Here is a 27142-nt window from a genome sequence, read left to right as displayed (position 1 = left end):
CATTTAACTGTAATCCACAGGCTCACATGACGGCTCAGAAAGCAAGTAAAGAACAGCAGCTTGACATGATGAACAAACATTACGAACAGCTTGAAAGTCGCCTGGATGAAATGCTTTCTAGGATTGCTAGGGAAACTGAGGAAATTAAGGATCTGGAGCAACAGCTTACAGATGGTAAAGAGCACTGGTTTTGTTTGTTTGTTTGTTTTTTAACTTTGTTTCCTTAGGAGCATTAAATCTGTATTCGAACATAACTGAGATACAAGAGATGTAGGAAATAGGGCTGTCAAGCGATTAAAAAAATTAATCACACTGTTAAACAATAATAGAATACCATTTATTTAAATATTTGTGGATGTTTTCTACATTTTCAAATATATTGATTTCAATTACAACACAGAATACAAAGTGTACAGTGCTCACTTTATATTGATTTTTGATTACAAATATTTGCACTGTAAAAAAAAAAATAGTATATTTCAATTCACCTAATATAAGTACTGTAGTGCAATCTCTTTATCATGAAAGTGGAACTTACAAATGTAGAATTATGTACAAAAAATAACTGCATTCAAAAATAAAACAATGTAAAACTTTAGAGCCTACAAGTCCACTCGGTCCTACTTCAGCCAATCGCTCAGACAAACAAGTTTGGTTACATTTTCAGGAGATAATGCTGCCTGCTTCTTGTTTACAACATCATCTGAAAGTGAGAACAGGCGTTCGCATGGCACTGTTGTAACTGGCGTCACAAGATATTTACGTGCTAGATGCGCTAAAGATTCCTGTGTCCCTTCATGCTTCAGTCACCATTCCAGAGGACATGCGTCCATGCTGATGACGGGTTCTGCTCGATAATGATCCAAAGCAAAGTGGACCAATGCATGTTCATTTTAATCTGAGTCAGATGTCACCAGCAGAAGGATGATTTTCTTTTTGGTGGTTCAGGTTCAGTAGTTTCTGCATCGAAATGTTGCTCTTTTAAGACTTCTGAAAGCATGCTCCACACCTCGTCTCTCTCAGATTTTGGAAGGCACTTCAGATTCTTAAACCTTGGGTCGAGTGCTGTAGCTATTTTTAGAAATCTCACATTGGTACCTTCTTTGCGTTTTGTCAAATCTGCAGTGACAGTGTTCGTAAATCAAACATGTGCTGGGTCATCATCCGAGACTGCTATAACATGAAATATATGGCAGAATGCGGGTAAAATAGAACAGGAGACATACAATTCTCCCCCAAGAAGTTCAGTCACAAATTTAAGTAACGCACTATTTTTTTAACGAACATCACCAGCATGGAAGCATGTCCTCCGGAATGGTGGCTGGAGCATGAAGGAAAATACGAATGTTTAGCATATCTGGCACGTAAATACCTTGCAATGCTAGCTACAAAAGTGCCATGCAAAATGCCTGTTCTCACTTTCAGGTGACATTGTAAAGAAGAAGCAGGCAGCAGTATCTCCCGTAAATGTAAACAAACTTGTTTGTCTTAGTGTTTGGCTGAACAAGAAGTAGGACTGAGTGGACTTGTAAGCTGTAAAGTTTTACATTGTTTTGTTTTTGAGTTCAGTTATGTAACAAACAAAAAAATCTAAATTTGTAAATTACACTTTCACAATAGAGATTGCACTACAGTACTTGTATGAGGTGAATTGAAAAATACTATTTCTTTTGTTTATCGTTTTTACAGTGCAAATATTTGTAATAAAAACTAATATAAAGTGAGTACTGTACACTTTGTATTCTGTGTTGTAATAGAAATAAATATATTTGAAAATATAGAAAAACATTCAAAAAAATTTAATACATTTCAATTGGTATTCTATTGTTTAACAGTGCAATTAATCGCGATTAACTCAAAAAAATTAAGTGATTAAAAAAATTAATTACATGAGTTAACTGCGATTAATCGATAGCCCTAGTAGGAAAGGAAAAAATGCAATAATTCTCAAATGTGTCCACCTTAGAGGAAAAGAGCTGGAAAATACAGGTCACCAAAACATTATGTATTTCCCACCAAGACTTTCATTGGCAAAGGAATATTGTGTTGATAAGGAGGTGTTGCATATACAATACGTAGACCTCAATGATCAGATCTTGATGGGGAGAGCCAGCAGCAACACTCTTCCCTGTTTCATGGAAGATTCAGATCTCTTGCTTAACAAGTTGAGTGTATTTCGTCACTTGACAGCATCTTTTGCAGCTAGTAAAGGAGCATCATGGATATGCCATAAATTAGTGGCCTTCAGTCATAAGAATGAGGTGATTTCTCTTCTCCTTATATGAATGTGACATCTTGATAGTCCAAGTGGTATTATGAAGTCTTCTAGTTACTGTTACTACATGTTGATTGAAACTGTTGTCAGAGTCAGAACTTTTAGAAAACGATTACATGGTAGAAAAGCTATAGTCTCTGCTGACTGTTAAGGGATCCTCTAATATCACCATCTGCATGGAAAGAATATCATATTCATTGATTTGATCACTTCAGTTTTGAAAACAGATTTAAGAAATCCCATTCATTGGTATTACTATGGACAAGATACTATAAATCACTGTTATGTGAAAGCAAATGCCTAGCTCAAAGATGAAATATTTTCAAATGCTTAATAAAACTTATAATCATCATTACTGTTTAAGTGAATTGAAAGGTGAAGTTGTACAGCCATGTAATGCTCAGTGAGCTAAGGTACTTGTGCTCTGAAGTTGTACAGGCATAATATCTTGAAGGCAATGTCCTTTGTCCCTGGAGACTATTGCATCCTAAACATCTCTCAGAATTCCTTGTTGGCCATTACTGAACTGCAGTAGTAATTAATTCAGGTGGGATGTTTTCTTCCCTAAAAGAAAAAGGGAAAATCTAGCTCTAATAAAAGGAAAAATGAGCGCTACGGTAGGGGTGGGGAATATTATATGAAATAGTGTTTACTTTTACTTATGTGGTGGACAGTTAAAATGCAGCCTCAAATAACTGGGGGGGTGGGGGTTGCTTTTAGACAGTGTGTGGTTTCAAGCTGCTAGAACAAAAAGAAACATATACTAACATGATATTAATTTTGCAGAACGATTTAGACTCAGTGAATATAAACATGACCTTTTCATTTTGTCTTTATAAATTAAAATATTAATAAAATTAAATAGTTTAATCCTTGTTCCAGTAAACTAGAAAATGTACACTTAATATTTTAAGCTGTTGTTCCATATCAGGAAAATATTTAGTGGACAGAGTTGAAGGAGATCAAAGAGGGAACAATATAGAATAGAAATGTGTCTTAAATGGCTCATTATTAACCTAGTATAATGTCACATCAGGACACATTTTAGAGAAGACATTTTTTGAAACCCTAATTGTTGTTTCTCTAGAATTAGCTATTCCAAGTACATGAGAAGTTACTCTAAACTAGGTAACACACACAAGTTGGTTCAAGTAGTAAGTACAATTGAGCGACTAAGTAGTAATGACTTGAGTTGTACCAAAAATCTAACACTGTAAAATATGGGTGACTAATTTTTTTAAGCTAGTTTTCTCTCTCTCAAAAAAAGTGGAGAAAACTTAGATTCAGCTAAATTAACTATGTTCTGATCTTCAAAACTTGACAGTTTGTGATGAACATCTCCTTTGTGGCATTTTTGATGTCTTGTATTCAGAAGAGTAACAGTATTCAGAAACTGCACTGGAGGATTAGGAATCTCTATTTTGTTCATCTTGTATTCCTTTATTTGAAATAAAGAGCTCTCTTGCATACTCTAATTCCATTTTGTGCCTTTGTGCAGGTCAAATAGCAGCAAATGAAGCACTGAAGAGGGATTTAGAAGGTATTATCATTGGGTTACAGGAATACCTTGAGAGTGTTAAGGGTCAGGCCAAGCAGGCAAGTGATGAATGTAAGGAGTTGCAGAAGGATAAGGAGGCTTTGCTGCAAAGATTGACTGAACTGGAGGAGGAAAGAAATCAGCTGGAAATAGTTGCCATGGATGCCGAAAACATGAGAAAAGTAAGATTTAGGAATACCTGTGTCTTCCCAAAGCCAGATCTCTGGGAATAAAAATAGAAACTGAATTCTGAACTGCAAAACAAAATTTCCCTGGGACAAATTCTGCTCTCTTGTATGGTAACTTCAGTGGGAGTTAACACTGTAACTGAGAACAGAATTTGGCCTGTAATATTTAAAACATAAATAGCATACAGCAAATGGAGATTATTCTAAGGGGCAGTCAAGGTATATTTTGTATATTTTTGTTATGGTGGAACTCTCCCAGAAATCCAGACTTAGACTTTTGCTCCTCGGACCAAAGGCTGATTTGCACTTTCACTAGCACAAGTTGCTCCAACATCAGTATGGCATATCTACACTAGGGTTTGCATCTATGTGGCTACACTGTTGCAAAAACAAACAAACAAGTGTAGACAGTCTTAGATTGAGAATACTCTACTGATTTATTCTAGCAACCACCTTTCCTGCTTGCTCTCTCTTTCCACCTAAGGAACCCTCCCCTTTTTAAATTGCACTTTCCACTACCCTCTCTCTCTACCAGTGGGTTGTGCAATTAAGTACCTCTGAGGCTGGTATCAAAGCTAGTCAGTGAAACCACCCCACAGGAGATGCTCTTGGAACAATAAGTGCTAAAGCATCATTCTCAAAGCCAAAGATAAGTGACCACCACAGCCGAGCTTCCTCAGCCCAGAACCTGAACTAACTGATAATTCTCATACTCAGGTTTTCCACACCAAATAGTTACCACCAAGCTGATGGGTATGTCATCCAGTTGTTAAAGACCAATTTTATTGTCCTGCTAGGAGTAAAGTTAGACTTAAGAGAAACAAATGTCTGTGGCTCTAACCCGGAAGTTTTCTTATTTGTATTGTGGGGGGGAGGGGCTTTGTACAGTGCTTAGCACAACAGCACCCTAGACTCTACTCATATATATTTCTATCTACTGTTATATTTGAATGTCAACTACAACTAGCTCTAACTGTCCCTGACTATAGTGGTCATGAACGGTACCCTTACTCTGCTCTTCTAGATGTGGTATAATTGTTAATCCCTGGAAACCAGGAGATAGCCAGGCAATGTGTTCCAGTAAATCCTGACAGTTGAATATGCTGTATTTGCTAGCATCAAGAAATTAACTAGAAATATGAACAGAATCATAAATAATATGTATATTTCTAAGTTGAATGTGCAATTTCAGGAAATTGCAGAGCTTGAATGTGCACTCCAAGAGCAACGAGAAGTAAATGAATCTCTTAGAGAGGCACAAGGGGATCTCAGTGCATATGAGGCTGAACTGGAGGCTCAACTTAAAGTCAGAGACGTTGAAGCCAATCAACAGAAGGAAGAATTGGAGAGACTAAAACGACTTAGTCAGGTGAGAATAGAATTACTGTGACATCAAATGAAAATAGTTCTTTTTTTAAAGGGTAATCTAGCTTGAAAAACATAAGTGGACTTTGCTCAGGTTTTTTTTGTTTTGTTTTTAGATTTAGAAATACTTTACCTTCTGTAAAAGCAGCAAAGAGTCCTGTGGCACCTTATAGACTAACAGACGTATTGGAGCATGAGCTTTCCACTACATGCATCCGAAGAAGTGGGTATTCACCCACAAAAGCTCATGCTCCAATACATCTGTTAGTCTATAAGGTGCCACAGGACTCTTTGCTGCTTTTACAGATCCAGACTAACACGGCTACCCCTTTGATTTTTTTACCTTCTGAGTCTGGGAAGAATGAAAGTTCTAGGGAAGCTGTTCTTATCAGCTGTTTTTTTTTAAAAGCCCTCTGAGTTCATGATGAAAATTCTAATATCCATGTTTTTGATTAAAACATTTTTGGCTACTTATAACACAAATTTCAAAATCCAGTTAATCCTGCTTTCAGATATCCATTTTAAGAGTTCTGTTAGTATATTATGCAAATTAGAAAACTTTTCCATCTCCTTCTTTGTTACTGTGATGGAAGTTTCCTTTGTAATAGTCAGAAATCCCTTTCTTTTAAAGAGATCCCCTTTTAATGGTTTAAAGTAATGTATGTAGCAAGGAACTTAAACAAATATGAATGATAATTCCTTTGTTAATGATGGGTCTTATTTTTGCATTCGGTAACTTCAAGTTTAGTAAGGAAATGTTCCTTACATTCAAGTAGCAATTATGTTTCATGAGACAATGTAACCAGTATGGTTCGTAGTTGCCATTTTGGTATAATTTATAACTTTTATCTGGAAAGCAAGATACAAAATATTTTTGGGCTCTCCATGGAGAATATACTCTGAATAAAAACAGACTAGCAATTGTGGCTTTCCAGAAATACAGTTGGAAGAATATTGGTTACCCAAACATAAAAAAGTGTCATTACCACAGTCTTCTGAAGTTTAGCATAGGGCTTGTCTGAAAATTGTCTTTCAAAATTTTCCCCAGATGTGCATCCTGGCCCATAGAGAATGGGGACACAAGAAGTCAAATACAGTTCCCGTTTTTAGACAAAATTTTTCAGTTTTTGGTAAAAACTGAAAAACTCCCTTGGAAAACGTTGACAGTTTTTTGTTTTGTTTTGTTTTTATTTCATTAGAAATTTCAACAAGGGGATTTTGGACCAGCTCTAGTTTAGCACCTTTTATAATTCAGTTAATTTAGTTGTTTCGAAAAGTACAATTGTTCTGGTTTTTAAATCTGAAAACTTTGTTATTATAGATGGAACACTCAGCCCTGCAAGCTGAACTTGAAAAAGAAAGGCAGGCATTAGAAAATGCTCTTACCAAAGCACAAATATCAGAAGAGAAGGAACAGGAAAACAATAAGCTACTCTCCCAGCTCAAACAATTGCAGGTTAAATACTTATTCATTTTTTGTCTCAGAATTCACCTGATATCTGGAATGTTCTTTTTTTTTCCCCCTAAAGGAAAATTAATATGGATTTTCCTCCTCTATGTACTCTGCATCTGTTTGGGAATCTTAAGTAGCATCTCTGACTCTTTTCTCCCTAATGTTACTACTCCTAACCCAAAAGCCCCATGTTGCAGTCATCATCCTTCTGTTTTTGAGGTCTGAATTGAGCTATCAAGACTGCTCCATGATATTCCAGAGGGATTGGTTATTGTTTTATGTAAAACATGTCCTTCCTTCCAGCTCAGTGCATGTGGGTGAGAAAGAGGCTTAGTTATTCCAGGTTTCAGAACTGCTGAGCACAAGAGAGAAACTGAATATCAAGAGTCTGTTGGAGTAGGTTCTAGTTAAATCAGAAATTAAATTAAATTGGAGGTTGACTTACTACCTTACCCTTCTTGTTTCCTGGCTTAGGGATAATGTGGATATGTGTATTTGTCCTTCTGTTGTCTGAATAAGTATTCCTTGGGGCAGCACCCCAGGTGCAAAAAGAAGTCTCTGCTCTCCAAAGTAAATAGTCAGCAACTCAGAGCCTCAAACAGACAACAGGGATACAAAAGGAAAGGTCCAGTTTTGTAAAGTGCAGACTGCTCCTGATTCTTGCTGAAAATTAGTTATGTTGGCTTAACTGAGTAATTTTGCTCTGTGTATTATCTTTGTACAATTCTAATTGTTGAAATTGGTGGCGGTTTGTTTTTTCTGAGAAGTTTCTCACTGTTAAGTCCTTGAATGAAATGAGAATTCTATAGTTTGCTTGTGTTATCAGCTCCTTTATGGCGATAGGCTTAACTTATACAAAGATATATTTATTACTTCATTAGACTGCTAAGAAGGAGATGCAATACAAACAAGCCCATTCTTGAACTGGCATCAAAATATTTTCAGCATTTAGGAGTAATTGCAAGGAAAGATGCATTTCATATTGGGAAAGTATTTGTCAGATTCTAAAGTACTGGAATTTGACCCCTTAAATTTGGTTTTACAGGGAGACAATAACCTTTTGAAACAACAGCTTAAAGATCTTCAAAATCAGCTAAACCATGCAGTTGACAACATAATTCATCCTGAAGAAGTCACAGCTCGTGTAAGTGAGCTCAAGAGAAAACTGCAGACAGGAATTGGAGAAATTAGGTGGGTAAAATAAACTCATTAGTAATGTCATTATATGAGTTGGTATGTACAGAAATAAGTATGTAGGAGTAACAAGATAAGCACTCTTTCTCCACTTTTGTGTCAGAGTACAGCTCTGACACTGGCCCATAAATAACCCTGTTGCCATGTCCTGCATTCCATCCTCACAGTTACACACCCTATATCACTATTGTTAAATATAGTAGGTGGGGTATCCTGCCACCGAGCAGGAAGTGAGAGAGCAATCCTTTGCTCCACATCTGCTTAAATATCCTGTGTTGGCTCAGGAACCATGGGACCAATCAAAAAGGCACCACCAGTTAAGTGCGCCAGTTGGACCACTTGCCCCTAGATCTAGTGAGACCCAGCTGGGTGGGGTGTAGGTGAACAAGACCTGCTGCTTTTCCTCTAGCCACACAGAGTGGGAAGGGGAGAGTTGGAGATAGGGACACACCTCTCCATACAGTTTCAGCCATAGGGCTGGGCCACTATTGAGCTGTACCTAGTTGTATCAGCCACCTTAAATTCTTGCACTAGTGTATTAGATTGGAAAAATCCCAGCATCTAACACCAAGAACTAAAATTATTGCTTTCTTTCTTATGAATTGCATTGTCTTTCTTTCAGATGCCATAATTCAACTGATATTTTAGGGAAAAGCCTTGCAGACCTGCAGAAACAATTTAATGAAATCCTTGCTCATTCACATCAAGAAAAAGAGGAGGCATGGGCTAGACAGAGACAGTTACAAGAAGAGATGGCTTCTCAACAAGAGAAACTGGGAGATGCACAGGAAAAATATAGACAGGCCTGTAACAAAGCTGCAGAAGCAAGAGTAAGAGAATTGCAAGTTAACAAATGGAGAAAATTGAACTGGCAGCACAAGGATCAAATTTCACTCCCTACATAGCACTATAGCACTTTTAAAAAGTTCTTGGTTATATAGATGAAATATTTGTTTGTCTGGAGCAGGTTTGGGACAACTGGAATGTAGAGAGAGATATTACTATTCCATTTCAGATATGATAAGATAGGTTTGTTTTTTTCTTTTTAATATGTGTAGTGTGGTTCTGGTTTTCACCTGATTGCAGCAGTGCATGTTTCTCTTAAGTGGTAACTATCCATTAAAGGGAAATGATATAAACAGTTGAGAATAAAAAAAAAATCCTTCAGAAGTAATTTGACAGCTCTCACACTTTAAATAGATTCTGGCCACTGTAGGGATAAATGGATGCATATGAACACTTTCGTTCTCATGTCTTACAGTAGACTTGCCTTACTCACAGACTCCTTATTAATTTTTTTTTTTGCATCAAAAATATGATGCAAATGTATGGAGATGCTGTTTCTAGAGACAATGGCTTAATATAGGCATCTGTGCACTGATATGCTGTGTGCCCCTTTGTACTCTTCTGAGATCCTTTATTGCATAGAGCTTGCAGAAGGTTTTCATTTTTGCATAAATGTCTCAGAAGAATTTTCTCATTCTTCCAAAAATTAATAGGGATAGCCATTTTCTGGTGTGTGCATGCAACAGCTGTGGAGTTGATTGTGTGCTGTCTTTATGAAGTGTACTTGATTATATGCCTAGCCAGTGTTTGGACTATAGAATATATGGGGAACAAAGAAAAGTAAATACAAGTAGAAAAAGTAAAGATTATGGGTAAAAATTTCAAAAGCTCTGAAGTCCCATTTTCAAAAAAGTCACTTAGGTTCTTTTAAAATTTTACTCTATTGAAGTCATGATATGGTAGTTGTCAATCTCTCTTTGATAAATAGCATTCTGCTAATTGCACGTTTTGAGAAACAGATATTTTTAAACGTCAACAAGATTGTGAATCAAAATATGCATTGTGTAGGCTTCTCTTTCATGTTGTTCGTTGTAATTTATTTAAACTGCAGATTAAATCTGAGAAGAGGCAGAATGAGACTAGAGTTCATCAGCTAGAGAATGAAATCCAGCACTTGCATGCAAAAATAAAGAGTATGGAAGAAATACAGGGCCTTGCAGATCAACAACTTCAAGAAGCTGATGAGGAGAAGGAGAAAATTCTTACCCAACTGGAAGATTTAGAGAATAAGGTGGGAGGTAGATAAGCAAGAACAAGCACACACACTGAACTCAGTTACCTGAATGGAAGGAAAAAAAAAAACGCACAACACACACACACACACACACCTTTATAAGTGTTTTGGCAGTTTTGATTTCTAGGACTGTTACCTGGGACTTCAAGTGTAGATGTTGATTGTTACCAGTGATGTTAGTTTGATTCTGGCTTTAATTAAAAAAAAATTGATGCAAAGCATCTCAAAAATATTTTTAAATGAAAAATAATATGAGATAACACTATACAAACCAGGGCATAGTGACTCCTATAGGCTGTAAGGTAAAATGTCCGGTAGAGACACCAGAAGAAAGCTATAAAATATTAACAATGTAAAAACAGTACAGGATAAAAACTCTTACAAAAATATACATATATTTTCCCTATTTCAGAAAAACTTAGACGATGCCAGGGCACAAAAGCAAATTCTTGGCCTAGATAAAGAATTGAAGGAATTAAGAAGAGCAATAGCCACTTCGGATAAACTGGCAACCACAGAGCTCTCCATTGCCAAAGATCAGCTAAAGTCTCTCCATGGAACTGTTCTCAAAATTAACCAAGAGCGAGCTGAGGTAATTCAACATATAAATAATACATGTTTATAATGTTTACTAATGCTGTTATAATTGGAGGGTTCTTGGTGTTTCCTTTATCATGTGGAGTTTAAGGCTCAACCACAAATCCTCACGCTGGACTGAAACTTGGCACATAAGGTCTCAGTCTGGGGGCAAGTCTTATTTATTGTAAAATATATAAATAGTTGATGTAGCCTGGAAAAGTAGTGTAGGTAATTTCCAGGTTGGATAACTTGTCTCATTACATTCTGAAATGTATAATAATGAATAATAGCCATTTAACAAATGAAAAGCAGATTGCAGTAACATTGTGACTTAAGGTCATAATAAATTAACAGGAACAGATACAATGTAAGTAAATTCTTAAGACTTCAAGTTATTCAGGTCAGGAACCTTGTCTCCATATTTATAAAGTACCTATAAGTGTGGGTATTTATCTAACGTGTAAAAAAAGAAACACTCTGTTTTTTTCATGTAGATAATAGGAATGAAGAAAAAGGTGAAAAAAGAAATAAAGAAAGCAGTCCAGCATGATTGTTTATTACTATGCTCTTCTCAGTGCTGTATGAGGCATCAGCAGCTCTGTAAAATAAGCTTTTAAAATTAAAGGTTTGCTCTGTTTATTGTTGTAGGAATTTCAGGAAGCAGAGAAGTTCTGTATGCAGGCAGCTCGTGCAGCTCAGGATCTTGCCCAAGCAGAAGCAGAAATAGAATTGTTCCAGAGACTTTTAAAAGAAAAAGAAGGACAGGTAAATTGTACTAGGTTTTTCTGTACATCAAGCTATGAATGCTAAAAGGGGTAAAAGTGAAAAATGCAGAGACCAATTTGAACATAGGCGCATGGTTAAATGAATATCTGAAACAGCCTAACATAATTAATTAGTCCTGCCACGTCTGCAGGGGACTTGACTAGATGATCTCTCGAGGTCCCTTCCAGTTTTGATTATATGATAACTTTTTAAATTATTGACTTCCTAATTACAATTTTTTTATTTTTTTTTTTAAACTTAGTGCTGGACTTTTCCACATACTCATTTCTGTTAGTCCAGCTGATTTTCTCTTATGACTATCATTTATTAAAATGTCTTTATGTGGGTAATTGCATAGTCACAATCATTTGGGAGGAGAAGGGGAAATCTTTCTTACAGCAAATTAATTCACATGCTGAGTTTGTGAATTTTTTATTTAATGAGATGTGTTTCTAGAATAGGCTTTATAAATTAGACCGAGTTTTGATTTTAAACTTTTTTTTAAAAATAGTTTCAGTATGAAATGGAAAAACCTGATGCCGGAGCTGTTGCATCAAGTTTTCAGAAGTTTGAGATTGATAAATTAAACCAGATTCTGAAACGTCAGAGAGCAGAAATTGACCGACTGAAAAGCTTATTAGACAATGCCAGGGCAGGTAATACTTTCTTTTTTTGTCTCTGCACCTTGCATTCCAGCACATGCTTAAAGGAAATACATTTCTACCCCATGTTTCTCACCACCTGCTCACTTCATATACCTGGGGATGTATTCAAAACACTAATAGTCCATTCTGTGAGGCTTCTGAAAGCGGGTTTCTAAGATGCATACTTTGTTCCTAGACAGGGTTTTTTGGTTTGTTTTTTACTTCTGGGGGGGAGCGGGGGAAGAGAAGGGTATGGGTGTATGGAAGTGAAGTGAGCAGGATGTAGTAAGTTTGCACTTCCATAATGTGCTTATCGTGCATATAATGCAGTTATGTAGCTTCTTTCATCCAGGATGAAGGATCTTGGTTCTTATGGTATTTTGCAAATATTATTGAATTAAACCACACACCCTGCCTGTGATAGAGGTGCATATTATTATCATCACACCCACAAATGAGGAAATGTTACTTAACCTCTGCAACCTTGACCAAGGTGTCTCAGCACATAAGTGGCAGACCTAAAAAACGGTCTAGGAATACTGGTGCCCAACTTTATTGGCCAAGCCACATTAACTGTGTTACACATTCAGTTACAGTGACCAGACAGCAAGTGTGAAAAATCAGGACGGGGGTGGGGGGGTAATAGGAGCCTATATAAGAAAAGGACCCAAAAATCGGGACTGTCCCTATAAAATCGGGACATCTGGTCACCCTACATTCAGTAGATATTTCAGAAACCTAGCTCGTAGCTGTGACGGGAGTGTGGAAATCACATTTCACAACTGGTATCAGAGGTCTATTCATGACCAAGTGTAATGAAAAAGAAAGAAAGAATTTAGAAGCATTTTAAGTAATTTCAGAAGTCTTAAAGTTCCCTCTATATTTACTCGTTCATAAGCTGAATTTTTTTAGTAAAAAAAGGAAGCATCAGAGAAGGGGGTTGGCTTATGATTGGGTGTATAGAGAGAGAGAGAGAGAAAGGTGGGACACTGCGCCCCCCCCCCCCCAACAGAGCGAGCAAGGAGAGGCAGCACAGCGAGCAGAGCCAGAAAGGAAAAGGCGGGGCCAGAGTCTCTCCGCTTCTGGCCACGCTGCTCTCCCCGCAGCCTCTGAAGCAGCTGCAGCTCCGGGGCTGGCAGGCTGCGGCCGCACCGCTCAGCCTGCCAGAGCAGCTCCAGCCAGGCCAGAGACATCCTCCCCTGGCCTGCCCCAGCTAAGGTGGGAACGGATGGGATGGGGAGAATGTGGGGGGTCCCAGGCTAGGGGTGGGGTCATGTGGGGGGTGGTCCCAGGGGTTACTCTCCTGACCCCCAGCTTCTCCCCCCCCCAAAAAAATTTCCCCACCAGTTGCTGTCCCGGCCTGTCAGGGTAAACCACTGGCAGGCCAGGACACTTTGTTTACTTAGGTTTACCTCCATGCCTGTGGACACTCGAGGTAAACAAACCATCTCGGCCCGCCAGCAGCTTATCCTGATGGCCTGGGAGCCAAAGTTTGCCGATCCCTGAATTATAGGGTCAGCTTATGAATGGGTCATAAAAATTTCCATTTTTACTTATCCATCTTGCAGGGGTCAGCTTATAAACGAACCGGCTTATGATAGAGTATATACGGTACTAAATTACTGTGTTTCTGATCTCACATTTCCTTCATCTAAAGATGAAATTACTGTGTCTGGTGTTTGTTTATTTGAAGTGTTGGGTAATAACTTCAGTATATTGTGCTATTGGTACGAAATAACACAGAAATAAAATGTATTGGGGTGTGGCGGACTTTAAATTGGCATTTTCATTATCTTAAATATATAGACCTGTGGGTACCTCCATAACTATAATAGTGCATTCAGCTTTACTGAAGTACATTCTAAGGTTATGTAACCATGTTATTCTTTTACAGGTAACAAGGATGAAATAGACAATTTACTGGATGAAATTGCAGCACTCAGATATGCCCTTTCTTACCAGAATGATTACATCACCAGTATAGCAGATCCATTCAAAAGAAGGGGATATTGGTATTATATGCCATCATCACCACAAGTATGAAAACTAACATGGGATTTTGTGGAAAGTAATTTGATATGGAAAAATTCTATTACGAACCTCATTAATATTTGGAGGAGGAACTAGCGGGAAAGCTGATAGGTGTAAAAAAGACAAATGTTGGAATACCAACTTTAACCTTTCATACCTCATATTCTGTACAAAAAGTATGTTTCATAATACAGCTGCTTAGAACCTGGTTAATTTGGGTTTTTGTCTTTTCAGCACATAGTCATAGACTTTAAGGTCAGAAGGAACCATTATGATAGTCTAGTCTGACCTCACCCACCCACTCCTGTAATAAACCCCTAACCTATGTCTGAGCTATTGAAGCTCATTTAGGCCAATTTCAAGCCTAAACTTCCTGATGGCCAGTTTATATCCATTTGTTCTTGTGTCCACATTGGTACTGAGCCTAAATAATTCGTCTCCCTCCCTGGTATTTATCCCTCTGATATATTTATAGAGAGCAATCATATCTCCCCTCAGCCTTCTTTTGGTTAGGCTAAACAAGCCAAGCTCTTTGAGTCTCCTTTCATAAAACAGGTTTTCCATTCCTCGGATCATCCTAGCAGCCCTTCTCTGTACCTGTTCCAGTTTGAATTCATCCTTCTTAAACATGGGAGACCAGAACGGCACACAGTATTCCAGATGAGGTCTCACCAGTGTCTTCTATAACAGTACTAACACCCAGTGGTGAGCTGGAGCCGGTTCGCACCGTTAAATTTAACAAGCGCTCCCCGCCACGGCCCCAGCTCACCTCAGCTGTGCCTCTGCCTCCTCCCATGAATGCTCCGCCCTGCTTCTTCTCCCCCACTGCTTCCCGCGAATAGGGTGACCAGACAGCAAATGTGAAAAATCGGGACGGGGATGGGGGGTAATAGGATCCTATATAAGAAAAAGACCCAAAAATCGGGACTGTCCCTATAAAATCGGGACATCTGGTCACCCTACCCGCGAATCAGCTGTTCGCGCTGGAAGCCTGGGACGGCTGAGAAGCAAGCAGGCTTCCCGCTCAGGCCCAGGAAGACGGAGCTGAGGTACGAGGAGGGCCATGCGCCGGCCGCGGCCCTAGCCGGCCCCGTGTCCCCGGCCACAGCCCGGCTGCCCGGACCTGCGTCCCCGGCCGCCCGGCTCTGGCCGCGGCCCTCCTGCCCGGCCCCGCGTCCCCAGCCGCTCGGCTCTGGCCGCAGCCCTGCTGCCCGGCCCCGCGTCCCCGGCCGCCCGGCTCCTACTGCAGCGCGACGCGGTCCAGCCGCGGCCCCGCATCCCCGGCTGCCCGGCTCCGGCCGCGTGGCTCTGGGCGCGGCGGCGGCCCGACTCCGCGGCTCCAGCCGCAGCCCTCCCCGGCTCTGGCTGGCTGCCCTCCCGGCTCCGGCCGCGGACCTGCCCGGCCCTGCGGCTCTGGCCGCCCGGCTCCTGCTGCTGCGCAATGCGGCCCGGCTCCGGCAGCGCGGGTCCAGGCGCAGCGGTGGCCCGGCCCCGTGGCTCCGGCCGGGGCCCTCCCCGGCTCCGCATCCCCGGGCTCCAGCCGCGCGACTCCTGCCCCGGTCCTGCATCCCCAGCCCCCCGGGACTGTAGTGCCGCCAGCCACGTCCAGGCAGCGCGATAAGGGAGCAGGGAGGGGGTGTTGGAGAGAGGGCAGGGGAGTTCGGGGGTGGTGGGGAGGTGGATAGGGGTTGGGGCGGTCAGAGGGCAGGGAATGGGGGCAAGGGTCCCGGGGGGGCAGTCAGGAAGGAGCAGGGTTGGATGGGGTGGCAGGGGGCAGTCAGGGGACAGGGAAGGGGGGGTGGATAGGGCAGGGGTCCCTGGGGTGGGGAGGCGTCAAGGAACGCGGGGGGTTGGATGGGGCAGGAGTCCCGGGGGGTGGGCCATGACCCCCTCGTGGGGTGAGGAGGGAACCGGCTGTTACGATTTTGGCAGCTCATCACTGCTAACACCTCCTTATCTCTACTGGAAATACCTCGCCTGATGCATCCCAAGACCGCATTAGCTTTTTTCACAGCCATATCACATTGGCGGCTCAGTCATCCTGTGATCAATCAATACTCCGAGGTCCTTCTCCTCCTCTGTTACTTCCAACTGATGTCCCCAGCTTATAACAAAAATTCTTGTTATTAATCCCTAAATGCATGACCTTGAACTTTGCACTATTAAATTTCATCCTATTACTATTACTCTAGTTTACAAGGTTATCCATATCTTCCTGTAGGATATCCCGGTCCTTCTCTGTATTGGCAATACCTCCCAGCTTTGTGTCATCCGCAAACTTTATTAGCACACTCCCACTTTTTGTGCCAAGGTCAGTAATAAAAAGATTAAATAAGATTGGTCTCAAAACCGATTCCTGAGGAACTCCACTAGTAACCTCCCTCTGGCCTGACAGTTCACCTTTCAGTATGACCCATTGTAGTCTCCCCTTTAACCAGTTCCTTATCCATCTTTCAATTTTCATATTGATCCCCATCTTTTCCAATTTAACTAATAATTCCCCATGTGGAACCGTATCAAATGCCTTACTGAAATAGAGGTAAATTAGATCCACTGCGTTTCCTTTGTCTAAAAAAAATCTGTTACCTGCTCAAAGAAGGAGATCAGGTTGGTTTGGCACGATCTACCTTTTGTAAAACCATGTTTTATTTTGTCCCAATTACCCTTGACCTCAATGTTCTTAACTACTTTCTCCTTCAAAATTTTTTCCAAGACCTTGCATACTACAGATGTCAAACTGACAGGCCTGTAGTAACCTGGATCACTTTTTTTTTTTCCCCCTTTCTTAAAAATAGGAACTATGTTAGCAATTCTCCAGTCATATGGTACAACCCCTGAGTTTACAGATTCATTAAAAATTCTTGATAATGGGCTTGCAATTTCATGTGCCAGTTCCTTTAATATTCTTGGATGAAGATTATCTGGACCCCCTGATAATTTAGTTTAATTCTGATTTAGTCCCATTAAACTGTTCGAGTTTGGCTTCTACCTCAGATGTGGTAATATCTACCTCCATATCTTCATTCCCATTTGTCATCCTGCCATTATCCCTAAGGTTCTCATTAAAGACTGATGCAAAGTATTTGTTTAGATATTGGGCCACGCCTAGATTATCCTTAATCTCCACTCCATCCTCAGTGTTTAGCGGTCCCACTTCTTTCTTCATTTTCTTCTTATTTATTTGGCTATAGAACCTTTTACTATTGATTTTAATTCCCTTTGCAAGATCCAACTCTACATGGCTTTTGGCCTTTCTCACTTTATCCCTACATGTTCTGACCTCAATAAGGTAGCTTTCCTTGCTGATCCCTCCCATCTTCCATTCCTTGTAGACTTTCTGCTTTTTCTGTAATCACCTCTCTGAGATGCTTGTTCATCCAGCTTGGTCTATAACTCCTGCCTATGCATTTTTTCCCTTTCTTGGGATGCAGGCTTCTGATAGTTTCTGCAACTTTGACTTGAAGTAATTCCAGGCCTCCTCTGCCTTTAGATCCACAAGTTCTTCAGTCCAATCCACTTCCCTAACTAATTTCCTTAATTTTTTTAAATTAACCCTTTTGAAATCAAAAACCCTAGTCAGATCTATTTTTGTTTATCCTTCCATTTAGTTTGAACTGAATTAACTCATGATCACTCGAACCAAGGTTGTCCCCTACAACTATTTCTTCTACGAGGTCTTCACTACTCACCAAAACCAAATCTAAAATGGCATCTCTTCTTGTTGGTTCAGCAACTACTTGGTAAAGGAATCCATCAGTTATCGCATCCAGGAAAATCTGAGCGTTATTATTATTACTAGCACTTGTCCTCCAGTCTATATCTTGGAAGTTAAAGTCTCCCACGATCACACAAATCCAATTAGTATTTACTTCATTAAAAACATTAAAGAGGTCTCTATCCATATCCAAATCAAATCCCGGTGGTCTATAGCACACCCCAAGCACTATCCCAGGAGAGGCTCTAGTAACTTTCTTCCCCAATGTGATTTTTGCCAAGACAGACTGTCTTATCCATTCCATCACTTCTTATTTCTTTACAGTCTACCTCATCATTGATATACTATGCTACTCCACCACCTTTGCCTTTATTTCTGTCTTTCCTAAACAGCACATACCCTTCAATACTTGTACTCCATCATGACTACTATTCCACCGTGTTTCTGTTATCCCTATAACATCTGGTTTCACTTCCTGCACCAATAACTCTAGTTCCTCCATTTTGTTACCTAGGCTCCTCGCATTGGTGTACAAACATCTTAATTTTTACTGTTTGGCTTCGCTCACATTCTTTACCCGATTAGGTACAGACATTCTACTGCCAGTATCCCCTGTTAGACTGGTATCTACACTACCCTTCCCCCTTATGTCCATTCTCCTACCCACGACTGTATCCTTTCTTACTTCATTTTCTTCCTTCTCAGTGTTAAAATCCAGCGTGGAGATTACCTGGACATCTCCCAACCGTCTCCCCCAAATTCCTAGTTTAAAGCTCTCTTAATCAGTTGTGCCAGCCTCCATCCTAGAAGTCTATTTTCCTCCCTACTCAGGTGAAGTCCATCCCGAGAGAACAGTCCTCTGTTCATGAATGCCTCCCAGTGGCCATACATCCCAAAGCCCTCCTTATAGCACCACTGCCTGAGCCATCTGTTGATCGTCATAATCTTGTCACACCTTTGTTGCCCTCCTCTAGGAACAGGCAGAATCCCACTGAAGATAGTCTCGATTTCCTTAAGTGTCTTCCCCAGCCTGGCATAGTCTCCCTTGATATGTTCCAGCGAGAATCTAGCCATTTCATTTGTTCCCACGTGAAGGAAAAATCAGTGGATTCTTTCCTGGTCGGATCCTCTTCAGCCTCAGGTCCACATCCCGTATCTTAGCACCCGGCAGACAGCACACCCTTCTGTTCTCTGGATCATGTACATACCGCAGCTTCCACATCTAGTCATCTTCATGATAGTTGATTTTTGCATATTTATGTTGGCATATTCTGTCCATGCCACACATGTGATCTAGTCCTTATACTACATTGAAGTATGTACAGTCATGCACTGTCTTGTCTCTTACAAGTCAGCTCTTTGCAAAATTCAGTACATTGCAAAGGGCTTCCCAGTTAGTCATACAAATTAGCAGCATTCCAGTGCATGTTATAGTGTTTCAGGGTTTAATTTAAGCCACACCTGAGACAGTAAGGAACATGTAACTTTAAAGACCAACTGTCAAGATTTTATTTAAAACAAACAAAATTTTGAAGAATCCCAGATTAGCACAGAATATAAATTATACACTTATTTAAAGCTAGGACAGTTCTCAAAATAACTTATCTACTGACTACGTCCTTCTCAATTTTGTATTCAAATTTCAATTTTTTAATTAACTGTTTTGAAAGCTACTGAACATTCCAAGCAGAGCACACCCCCTTTATTGCTAACCTAATAGCCCATTAAAATCCCCATCTAACTCAATGTCAACTTCACTAACTGGAATAGTGGAGAAACATCACCAAAAGCTCAAACAAAAAATAAGTTGTGTGGAGATTTATTTTAAAAAAATACTGCAGACCTCCAAATCTAGTTTTTAATCACTGTTACTGCCCTAACTATTGATGATAGGCCAAAAGGAGCCATATCTAATAAGACAAGTTCTCAGACTTTTTCATAGTGCAGATGATTTTTGTACAGAAATTGTCTTGTTTGTCATCTGCCTTCCAACTTGTGATCTCATAACAACCCTATGGCAGCCACACCTGTTGCTTACATGGCCATAACAACAACTAAGTATGCCTTAAATACTTTCCTATCTTTTAATGCAGTGTAGCAGCTGGAAACAGTAAAAAGCACCATGTGATCAACCAGTTCTTTGAAGACCAATTTGCAAACTGGTCTTCAATCAGATGTTTATTTTTCAATATTTGTTACTTCTAGAATTTAAACTTGCATTGCTCTTTGGGTTTTTAGGTCTCAACTCCTGGTTCTCACAGCACAAAAGACTCTGGAGTTGGCTTACAGTATCCTGTCTCATCCTGGCATTGCCAGGGCAGGCAAATCAGGAAGGAAGACTGTGTCTCACCCACTGCAAGAGGATGCTGGGTTTATTCCCCAGTCAGGAGTGGGTTCTCCAAATCACATTCTAATAAAGGTATGTTAGTATGATCATACTATGATGTTTAGGGAAATACAAACTGCTTATTTATTTAAAGTTCAGAGAGAAGTTTGAGCATTAGTGACTGGATTTAAAAAATATATATTTTATTAGTGTTGAGTTTTTTATTCAGTCTGAATACTTAATATAACTGCTGAGTAGGGCCTTTCTTTAGGAGATGCATAATTAATAATGTTGTTAACTAAAAAAGAAATTACAATTTTTCTTTTTTTCTCTAAAGATGGTGAACAAGGAGAAAATAATGGAGGAGATGGTGAAATGAAAGCTCCCAGTGACTCTCCCTTTGTAGCACCTCCTGGTTCAGTTATTTATACTGTCCTTCCAGATGGTGCCCCTGTACCTCAGGGGACTGTAGTTTATGGACCTCCTCCTATACCAACCAATGGTAGACCAGTTGCTCCTGGAACAGTTATCTTTGGACCACCTCCTGCTGGAGCTCAGTTTGTTTATGGCCCTGTACCTGCTAACTTTTCTGTCCCTCTCATTCCTATTGGAGTGCTTCACTGCAATGTGCCTGAACATCATGACTTGGTACGTGTATGGCACAGGCCCAGCTGTATACACTTGACTCAGAATAGGTGGTAGTGTTTGGTTTTGAAAATAAAGTTGTAAAACTACAAACTACACAAATATTACTGACTCTACTTATAAACATCTCTAACTTTTTCCCTCTCAACATTTTTTCCTCTAGCTAACAGTGTCCATTATTCCATCTAACCATTTAATGGATTACAGATTTGAAAGCGTAAAAAAGTTTCACTTAAATCCATATGCTCCTGCAGAGTATCCTCTTCACTTTAAAAGTTTACTGGGAGACAGTTCCTAAGGATATGTTTTTCAAAAGACTGCACAGGAATTTGTTGGGTGGTGTCTGTTGAACGGAAGATATACAGTTGGAGTTATACGGCCCAGCAGATAAAGGCACAGGCCTGGAAGTAATAAGATGTGACTTTTAGTCATAACCCTGCAGCTTGTTCACTGTTATATCTTGGGTAAATCTCTTGATCCTCAGTGCCTCCATTTTTCCATGTGTAAAATAGGGATATTGATATTTCCTTGCTTTTCTGAAGTGTTCTGAGATCTACAGACTAAAAGTTTTATATAGTCCCACAGCACAGGAATACAGCAGCTTCTCTAGTTTCAAACAACATTATTAGCTTTGCCGTGGAACATATTTGTTATGGAGGATTTTGTGGAGAGTCAGTCTTGTTCTAACTTTGTATTTGCGTGCATTCAGGAGAAGGAAATCTCAAGACTAGAAGATACTGTGTATCATTTAAGGTCTCAGAGATGTGAATATAAGTGGACAGGAGTATCTGAGCATAAACATAATAAAGAGATGGAAAAATTGCATCAAAACATTGAAGATCTCTTGCATGAAAGGGAAGAGCTGGAGCGTGAAGTAGCAGAGCTACGTAAGACAGCCCAGAAACGCAGTAAACGCAAGTAAGAGTAGATATTATATGCATTTAAGAGTATGCCTGTTAAAAGATTAATAGACTTTTCAAAATCTATTAGTAAAGATGGTTCCACTGTATTACTATGCATAACTTACGTTTCTGTAGTCTCTGTGTAAGAGAGTAAACCTTTTGAAAGATTGGTCAGATCTTTTGCATTTGACTTTTGAATTAATTAATTAATCCCCTCCCTTTCTTTTAGGGACTTCATTGAAGGACATGTTGACAGTCTTACTATAGAGCTAGAGTTAGAAAAATCTCTCAAACATCACGAAGACATTGTAGATGAAATTGAATGTATAGAAAAGACTCTTCGAAAACGACGGGCAGAGCTCCGGGAAGCAGATCGACTTCTTGCGGAAGCTGAAACTGAACTTGAAAGTACCCGGGGAAAAGTAAATTGTTCTGTATTGTATCTGTTCGGTTTAAGGAAGATATTTGTGTTTTAGTGGGTAGAATATTCATTTTCATGGTGCAAGGCAGATGCAGCCAAGGATGGTTAGATCTGAATCTAAAATTGTTCATTTGCTTTGATGAGAGGGAGATGTGAAGGCAAGTTCTTATTCATTATTTTAAGTATAAATGGCAACTATCTGGGTTTCTGTGAAGAACTTTATAAAGTCAGGGGAAATTTTCATTTTATGACTTCATTTTTGCATATTAATCAATCACCCCTCCCTCCTCATTACTAATAAACTTCCCTCAAACCAAGTGTGCCAATTTGCCATGCTTAGATAGTAAGCCTTTTTATTTAAGTGACACCACCAAATGGAATTGCTGTGAATCTCGTTTCAGTAACTTAAAAAAAAAAAATCTATTTCTTTTCTAGACCAAAGAAACTATTCAGAAATACAATCATGCCAAGCAACACTTGTCTCGTACGGAGACTGATGCTGAGGAGCTAGAGCGAAGAGCTCAGGAGATGGCTGTTAAGCTTGTGAAAGCAGATCACCAGTTAAGGTATATTTGGTTTATAGTTCATATTTCTGGTGCTATGTAATGTAGATTCATGAAATGGAAGGAACAAAAGAAGGTGTGTTTCATGTTTGAAAAATTATGATGTTGCTTTCAGAGACCTAATGCTGTCATATTCTGAGAAATAATGAATGTATTTCAGGTTACTTCAGGCAGATACGAGGGATTTAGAACAGCACAAGACTAAACAAGAAGGTATCTTGAAAGAAATCAATAAAATTGTATCTGCAAGAGATTCTGAGTTCCAGTCCTTAAGCCAGAAGATAGAAATGTTGACTGAAAGGTAAGTATTTAATTTATTTTAAACATACATTTAGTTCCTCTAATGGCAAAGTGAAGGGACTACCTAAGTGTTCTTCCTGAACATATTTTAACCCTAAATTTAATCATTAGTCTTCAGAAGCTGCAGGAAGATATTCAGGTTGCAGAAGGTAATGAAGATCATCATCTCCAAATTCTTAAAGAAGCAGAAAATATTCTTCAAGGCAAAAAAAATGAGATGGAAAGATTGAAAGATCAGGTAAGTTTTTAAAGAGAGAGAGAGGGGGGGAGGGGGGAAAAACTACCCACTCCATGCACTGGAAGTATAATCCATTATGTTCTGATTTTTATTTTATTTTTTTTTTGTCAGAAGCACCTAATTTTGTAGGTTTATTTTAGTGTCAGTATCTCCTCAACCTGAAGTTAATACTATTTTTAAATGGCTAGTCAATACATATTACAAATTAAATTCTATATGCACGTGCTCCTAAGAATGTTCACTATACACCAGCGCATTGATAAATGCATTTTCACACCAGCCAAAATCTTGACGCGTACATGACTTCCCCATTCATTCTGCACTCTTTGTTATCACTTGTTGTCAAGTACTTGTCAAGAAATCAGAGCTGAACAGTATATAAAACTTATCTGTAGAAATAATGTTATAGTCCAAGTTTTCTTTAATCTCAAATCTGAATACATTCAAATTGAAGATATGTTCTGTTTTTGTACCAAAAAAAATCTACAAAGATGTGGTGTTACTGTAATAATTAGTAGGTAGGCCTTCCATAGTACTGTATGCCGTTTTTGCAGAAAATATGCTGTAAAGACAACAAGCTTAATGTGACAGTTTGAATATATTACTACTTCCTTCTCTTCCACCTGTTGCTTCTAGTAATAACTAAGGCCCATCCCACAAACACTTGTGCACATAAGTAATCTTGGTGAGCTCCATGGGACAACTCATATGCATAAAAGTTACTCATGGGCATAAACATTGGCTGGATTGGGGCTGTAGATTGCAAACTTCTTGGGTCAGGGACTTTTTTTTTTTTAAACTGTGTCTCTATACTGTGCCTAGCACAATGAGGATCAGGGCTCCAGCAGGTTCTGCTAGATGCTGTCACAATAAAAATAATATTTTGAAAACTTTCCAAGAAAGACACTTTCTTTAGCAATAAGTTGACACCCTGGCATATTTTAATGTAGATGTGAAAGTAGTTCAGGCAGAAGATTTTGTTAATTTATTTTTGTACTGTAGATAGCAGCTAACCAGCAAGAGCTGCTGCTCTTGGACCGACTATTGGGTCAAAAAAAAGAAGAGCTGCACCTCCTTCAAGATGGCATTGCTCAGAAGAAAGCAAACCTCAAAGAAGCTCTTCAAGAAGGGGAGATTGAAGTTACTGATAAACGACGACAAATAAAAGTAAATTTTCAAAAATCTTTTACAGTTCTTAACTGTTTGTTTATTTGTGTAGTTTAGTTAAGTGAAAGGAAAAAAGTTAAAATATTAATTTTTCAAAAAATTTCTCCACCCCCTAAAAAAAATTGCTGTTTTGATAGTACTAATGCATAAAGCGCCTGATCCGGATCAGTTAAAGTACAGAATCAGTCCCTTGGTTACTTTTCAGTAGTGGGTGTGTTTGTTATTAAACAGAAATGTCTGGATCAGTGGTTCTCAACCTATTTACCATTATGGGCTGCATCCACTCAAAATATAATACACACACACACACACACACACACACACACACACACTGTATGGCCCTGAGGATGTCACATGGGGCCACAGCTGTGTGCTGATGGGTTGCAAGTGGCCTACGGCCACAGGTTGAGAACCCCTGGTCTGGATAAATGTAGCTAGAATTTCTGTTGTTGGGACAAATAGTTGGTGAAGAAAAATTAATCTGGCCAGTCTGTGTAAAATATCCTATAACAACAAAATAATCAGTCTTCTTAGTGGCCCAGGCTGTCAGTTCTGCCCTGGTATTGTGAAATTAAAATTCAGCACCAAGACTGATATTGTAAAGCTTTTTCTTTTTAAGTTTATTTAAGGGACATTGTTAGATTCATGTAGGTCTGTAAAATCAAAAGTTTACAGACTTCAAGAGCAATAGAAATGTTTTCAGTTAAAATATTTCTTCAAAAAAGATCTGCAGTTACATTCTTTCATGTTTGCAACCCAAACACTGCAGCATTGTGCTAAAACATGAGCTAAAGTGAAACTGACTAGTTGATTTTTATTATCCAGACTAAATTAAATGCAAAAAGTAAACACAGCAAGAATTTAAAAAAAATAATTCAAAGTGAATTAATCTCTTGTTAGTAATACAGCTAAGGATTTTTTTAAACATGATTTTAACCCTGGCATATTGTTATAGGAAGTAAGGTCATTTCTGGAACAGCTGAATGCTCAGAGAGGAGAGCTGAATGCCCAGATAAATGAAAAAAGAACACACCTTTCCCTCATAAAGCAGGACATTGGAAAAGAAGAAGAAAATCTGCAGGGAGTACTAGGACAAATAACTAAACATAAGACAGGTATGTCTCTGATGCCGTGATACATTATTTTGTACAGGCTTGGAATGTACATAGTTTTTTTTTTTTAAGAACACTTAAAGTTCTGCTTTTTCTTTTCCACCTCATACTGATTTTTAAACTGTTTCGAGTTATTAGCATTATTATCAGACACTTGTCAAAGAAGTTGCTTAAAACACACTGCTTTACATTTCTTTTCTGGAATGAAGTCAAAATTTGAATGAAAGTTTTATTGAAAACCTGTCATGGGTTAAATATCTTTAGAAGTTTCAGAAGTGAAAGTCCTGTTTTTCCCCCCTTCAGTTAAGAATGGGTTTTCACTAAAGGTGTGAGATGGGGCACTGCCCTCAAGCACACCTCCTCCCCTTGTGGCCCTACACTTACACAGCCCACAGCACCCTCTTGGCAGTCGGAATCATTTACTCAGACATGGGTTCTAAAACCAAGATTCACCATGTGCAGGATCTCATTAACTCCTTTTATAGTGCACAAAATCCCCTCCTCAAGTCCAGCACTTCTTTTGACCCTGGCACTAATAATGACAAGCAGACTCTCCCAAGTTCAAGAGTCCCCAGCTCTCCTCCCAGAGTTGGCTTATCATTCAAAGAGTCTCACTGGCCCAGATCCACAAAGGGACTTAGGCATTCGAGCACTGAGCATCGCAGCACCTAGAAAAAACAAATCACAGGAACCACACTGATCCACAAAGCCTGAGTTAAGCACTTAAGCTCAGTTTACAGTGATTGGGGAGAAATAGGCACCTTAGAACACAATCCACAAAAGCCAACGTGCTAGGTGGGGAGCTGCCTAAGCTAGCCAGTGGAAGATGACAACAAGAGGGATGTATCATAAGCCTCACCCTTCTCACAGAAGGGCCTAAGTCTGGGCTTCAGAGAGGTGCCTATCTCTGCTTAGTGATCCCTGAACAGGAACCTGTCTCCTAGAGTCAGGCAGCTTAGGCACCTAAGTAGTTCCTTGCAGGAATGAGTTAGGTACCTACCTCATGCCACACAAAATGGAAGAGGGGCAGTGAGGTGAAGTGGTGGTGGTGCCGGTTCCTAGTTTATAACTATTAGCCCTGTGGTCAGAGAACTTGATTGGGATGTGGGAGACCCATATTCAATTCCCCCTTCTCCATCAGAGGGGGAGAAAGTATTTGAACAGGAGTCTCCCACCAGTCAGGTGTGTGCTCTAACCACTCCGCTATGAAATATTTTGAGGTGCAGCTCCTTCAGTCTCTCCTGTTGAAGCTGTTCCACTGTGGATAAATAATGAAAGAGTGAGTGGAGCAGGGAGACTTGAACCCTGGGTCTCCCACCTCCCTAACCACCAAGCTACAGACTTATTCCCTCCCCCTCCCACTGTCTGGCCCAGTGACTATTCTATGAGCACACCTACTGTATCAGACCCTGCACACAAGACTCATCCACCTATCGTCTCCAGTTTCTGAGCCACTGTGTGGCCTAGGTGGGAGACAGGCATCCAGACACCAGCCTGAGGCAGAAACATAGGCTCTGAGGGCACTTTTACTCCAAAAACTTACCTGCCAAATCAGTTTAGGCACCTACAGAGTTTGCAGGAGTTTTTTGGTTCACAGCAGAGCCTAAAAGTGTATTTAGGGGTTTAAGTACCTTTTGTAGAT

General features: G+C 39.7%; 1 protein-coding gene across 1 annotated transcript in view; it reads left to right on the top strand.

The window, feature by feature from the left end:
* Positions 1–27142, top strand: part of CNTRL (centriolin) — a 59289-nt gene that overhangs the window by 19117 nt on the left and 13030 nt on the right. Inside the window, exons 12-31 of the mRNA XM_065418692.1 lie at positions 21–174; positions 3774–3994; positions 5193–5369; positions 6687–6821; positions 7864–8009; positions 8635–8842; positions 9910–10089; positions 10505–10684; positions 11320–11436; positions 11948–12092; positions 13975–14117; positions 20065–20245; positions 20490–20800; positions 21507–21715; positions 21929–22121; positions 22556–22686; positions 22844–22984; positions 23095–23221; positions 24224–24388; positions 25344–25503. Coding sequence (XP_065274764.1) covers positions 21–174; positions 3774–3994; positions 5193–5369; positions 6687–6821; positions 7864–8009; positions 8635–8842; positions 9910–10089; positions 10505–10684; positions 11320–11436; positions 11948–12092; positions 13975–14117; positions 20065–20245; positions 20490–20800; positions 21507–21715; positions 21929–22121; positions 22556–22686; positions 22844–22984; positions 23095–23221; positions 24224–24388; positions 25344–25503 — 3424 coding nt within the window. The remainder of the gene's footprint in view (positions 1–20; positions 175–3773; positions 3995–5192; positions 5370–6686; positions 6822–7863; positions 8010–8634; positions 8843–9909; positions 10090–10504; positions 10685–11319; positions 11437–11947; positions 12093–13974; positions 14118–20064; positions 20246–20489; positions 20801–21506; positions 21716–21928; positions 22122–22555; positions 22687–22843; positions 22985–23094; positions 23222–24223; positions 24389–25343; positions 25504–27142) is intronic.

This window comes from Emys orbicularis, chromosome 18 (genome assembly GCF_028017835.1).
Source record: "Emys orbicularis isolate rEmyOrb1 chromosome 18, rEmyOrb1.hap1, whole genome shotgun sequence".
Classification (NCBI taxonomy): domain Eukaryota; kingdom Metazoa; phylum Chordata; order Testudines; family Emydidae; genus Emys; species Emys orbicularis.
The sequence above is the reverse complement of the archived record's forward strand: the minus strand, read 5'-3'. Positions and strand labels throughout refer to the sequence as shown.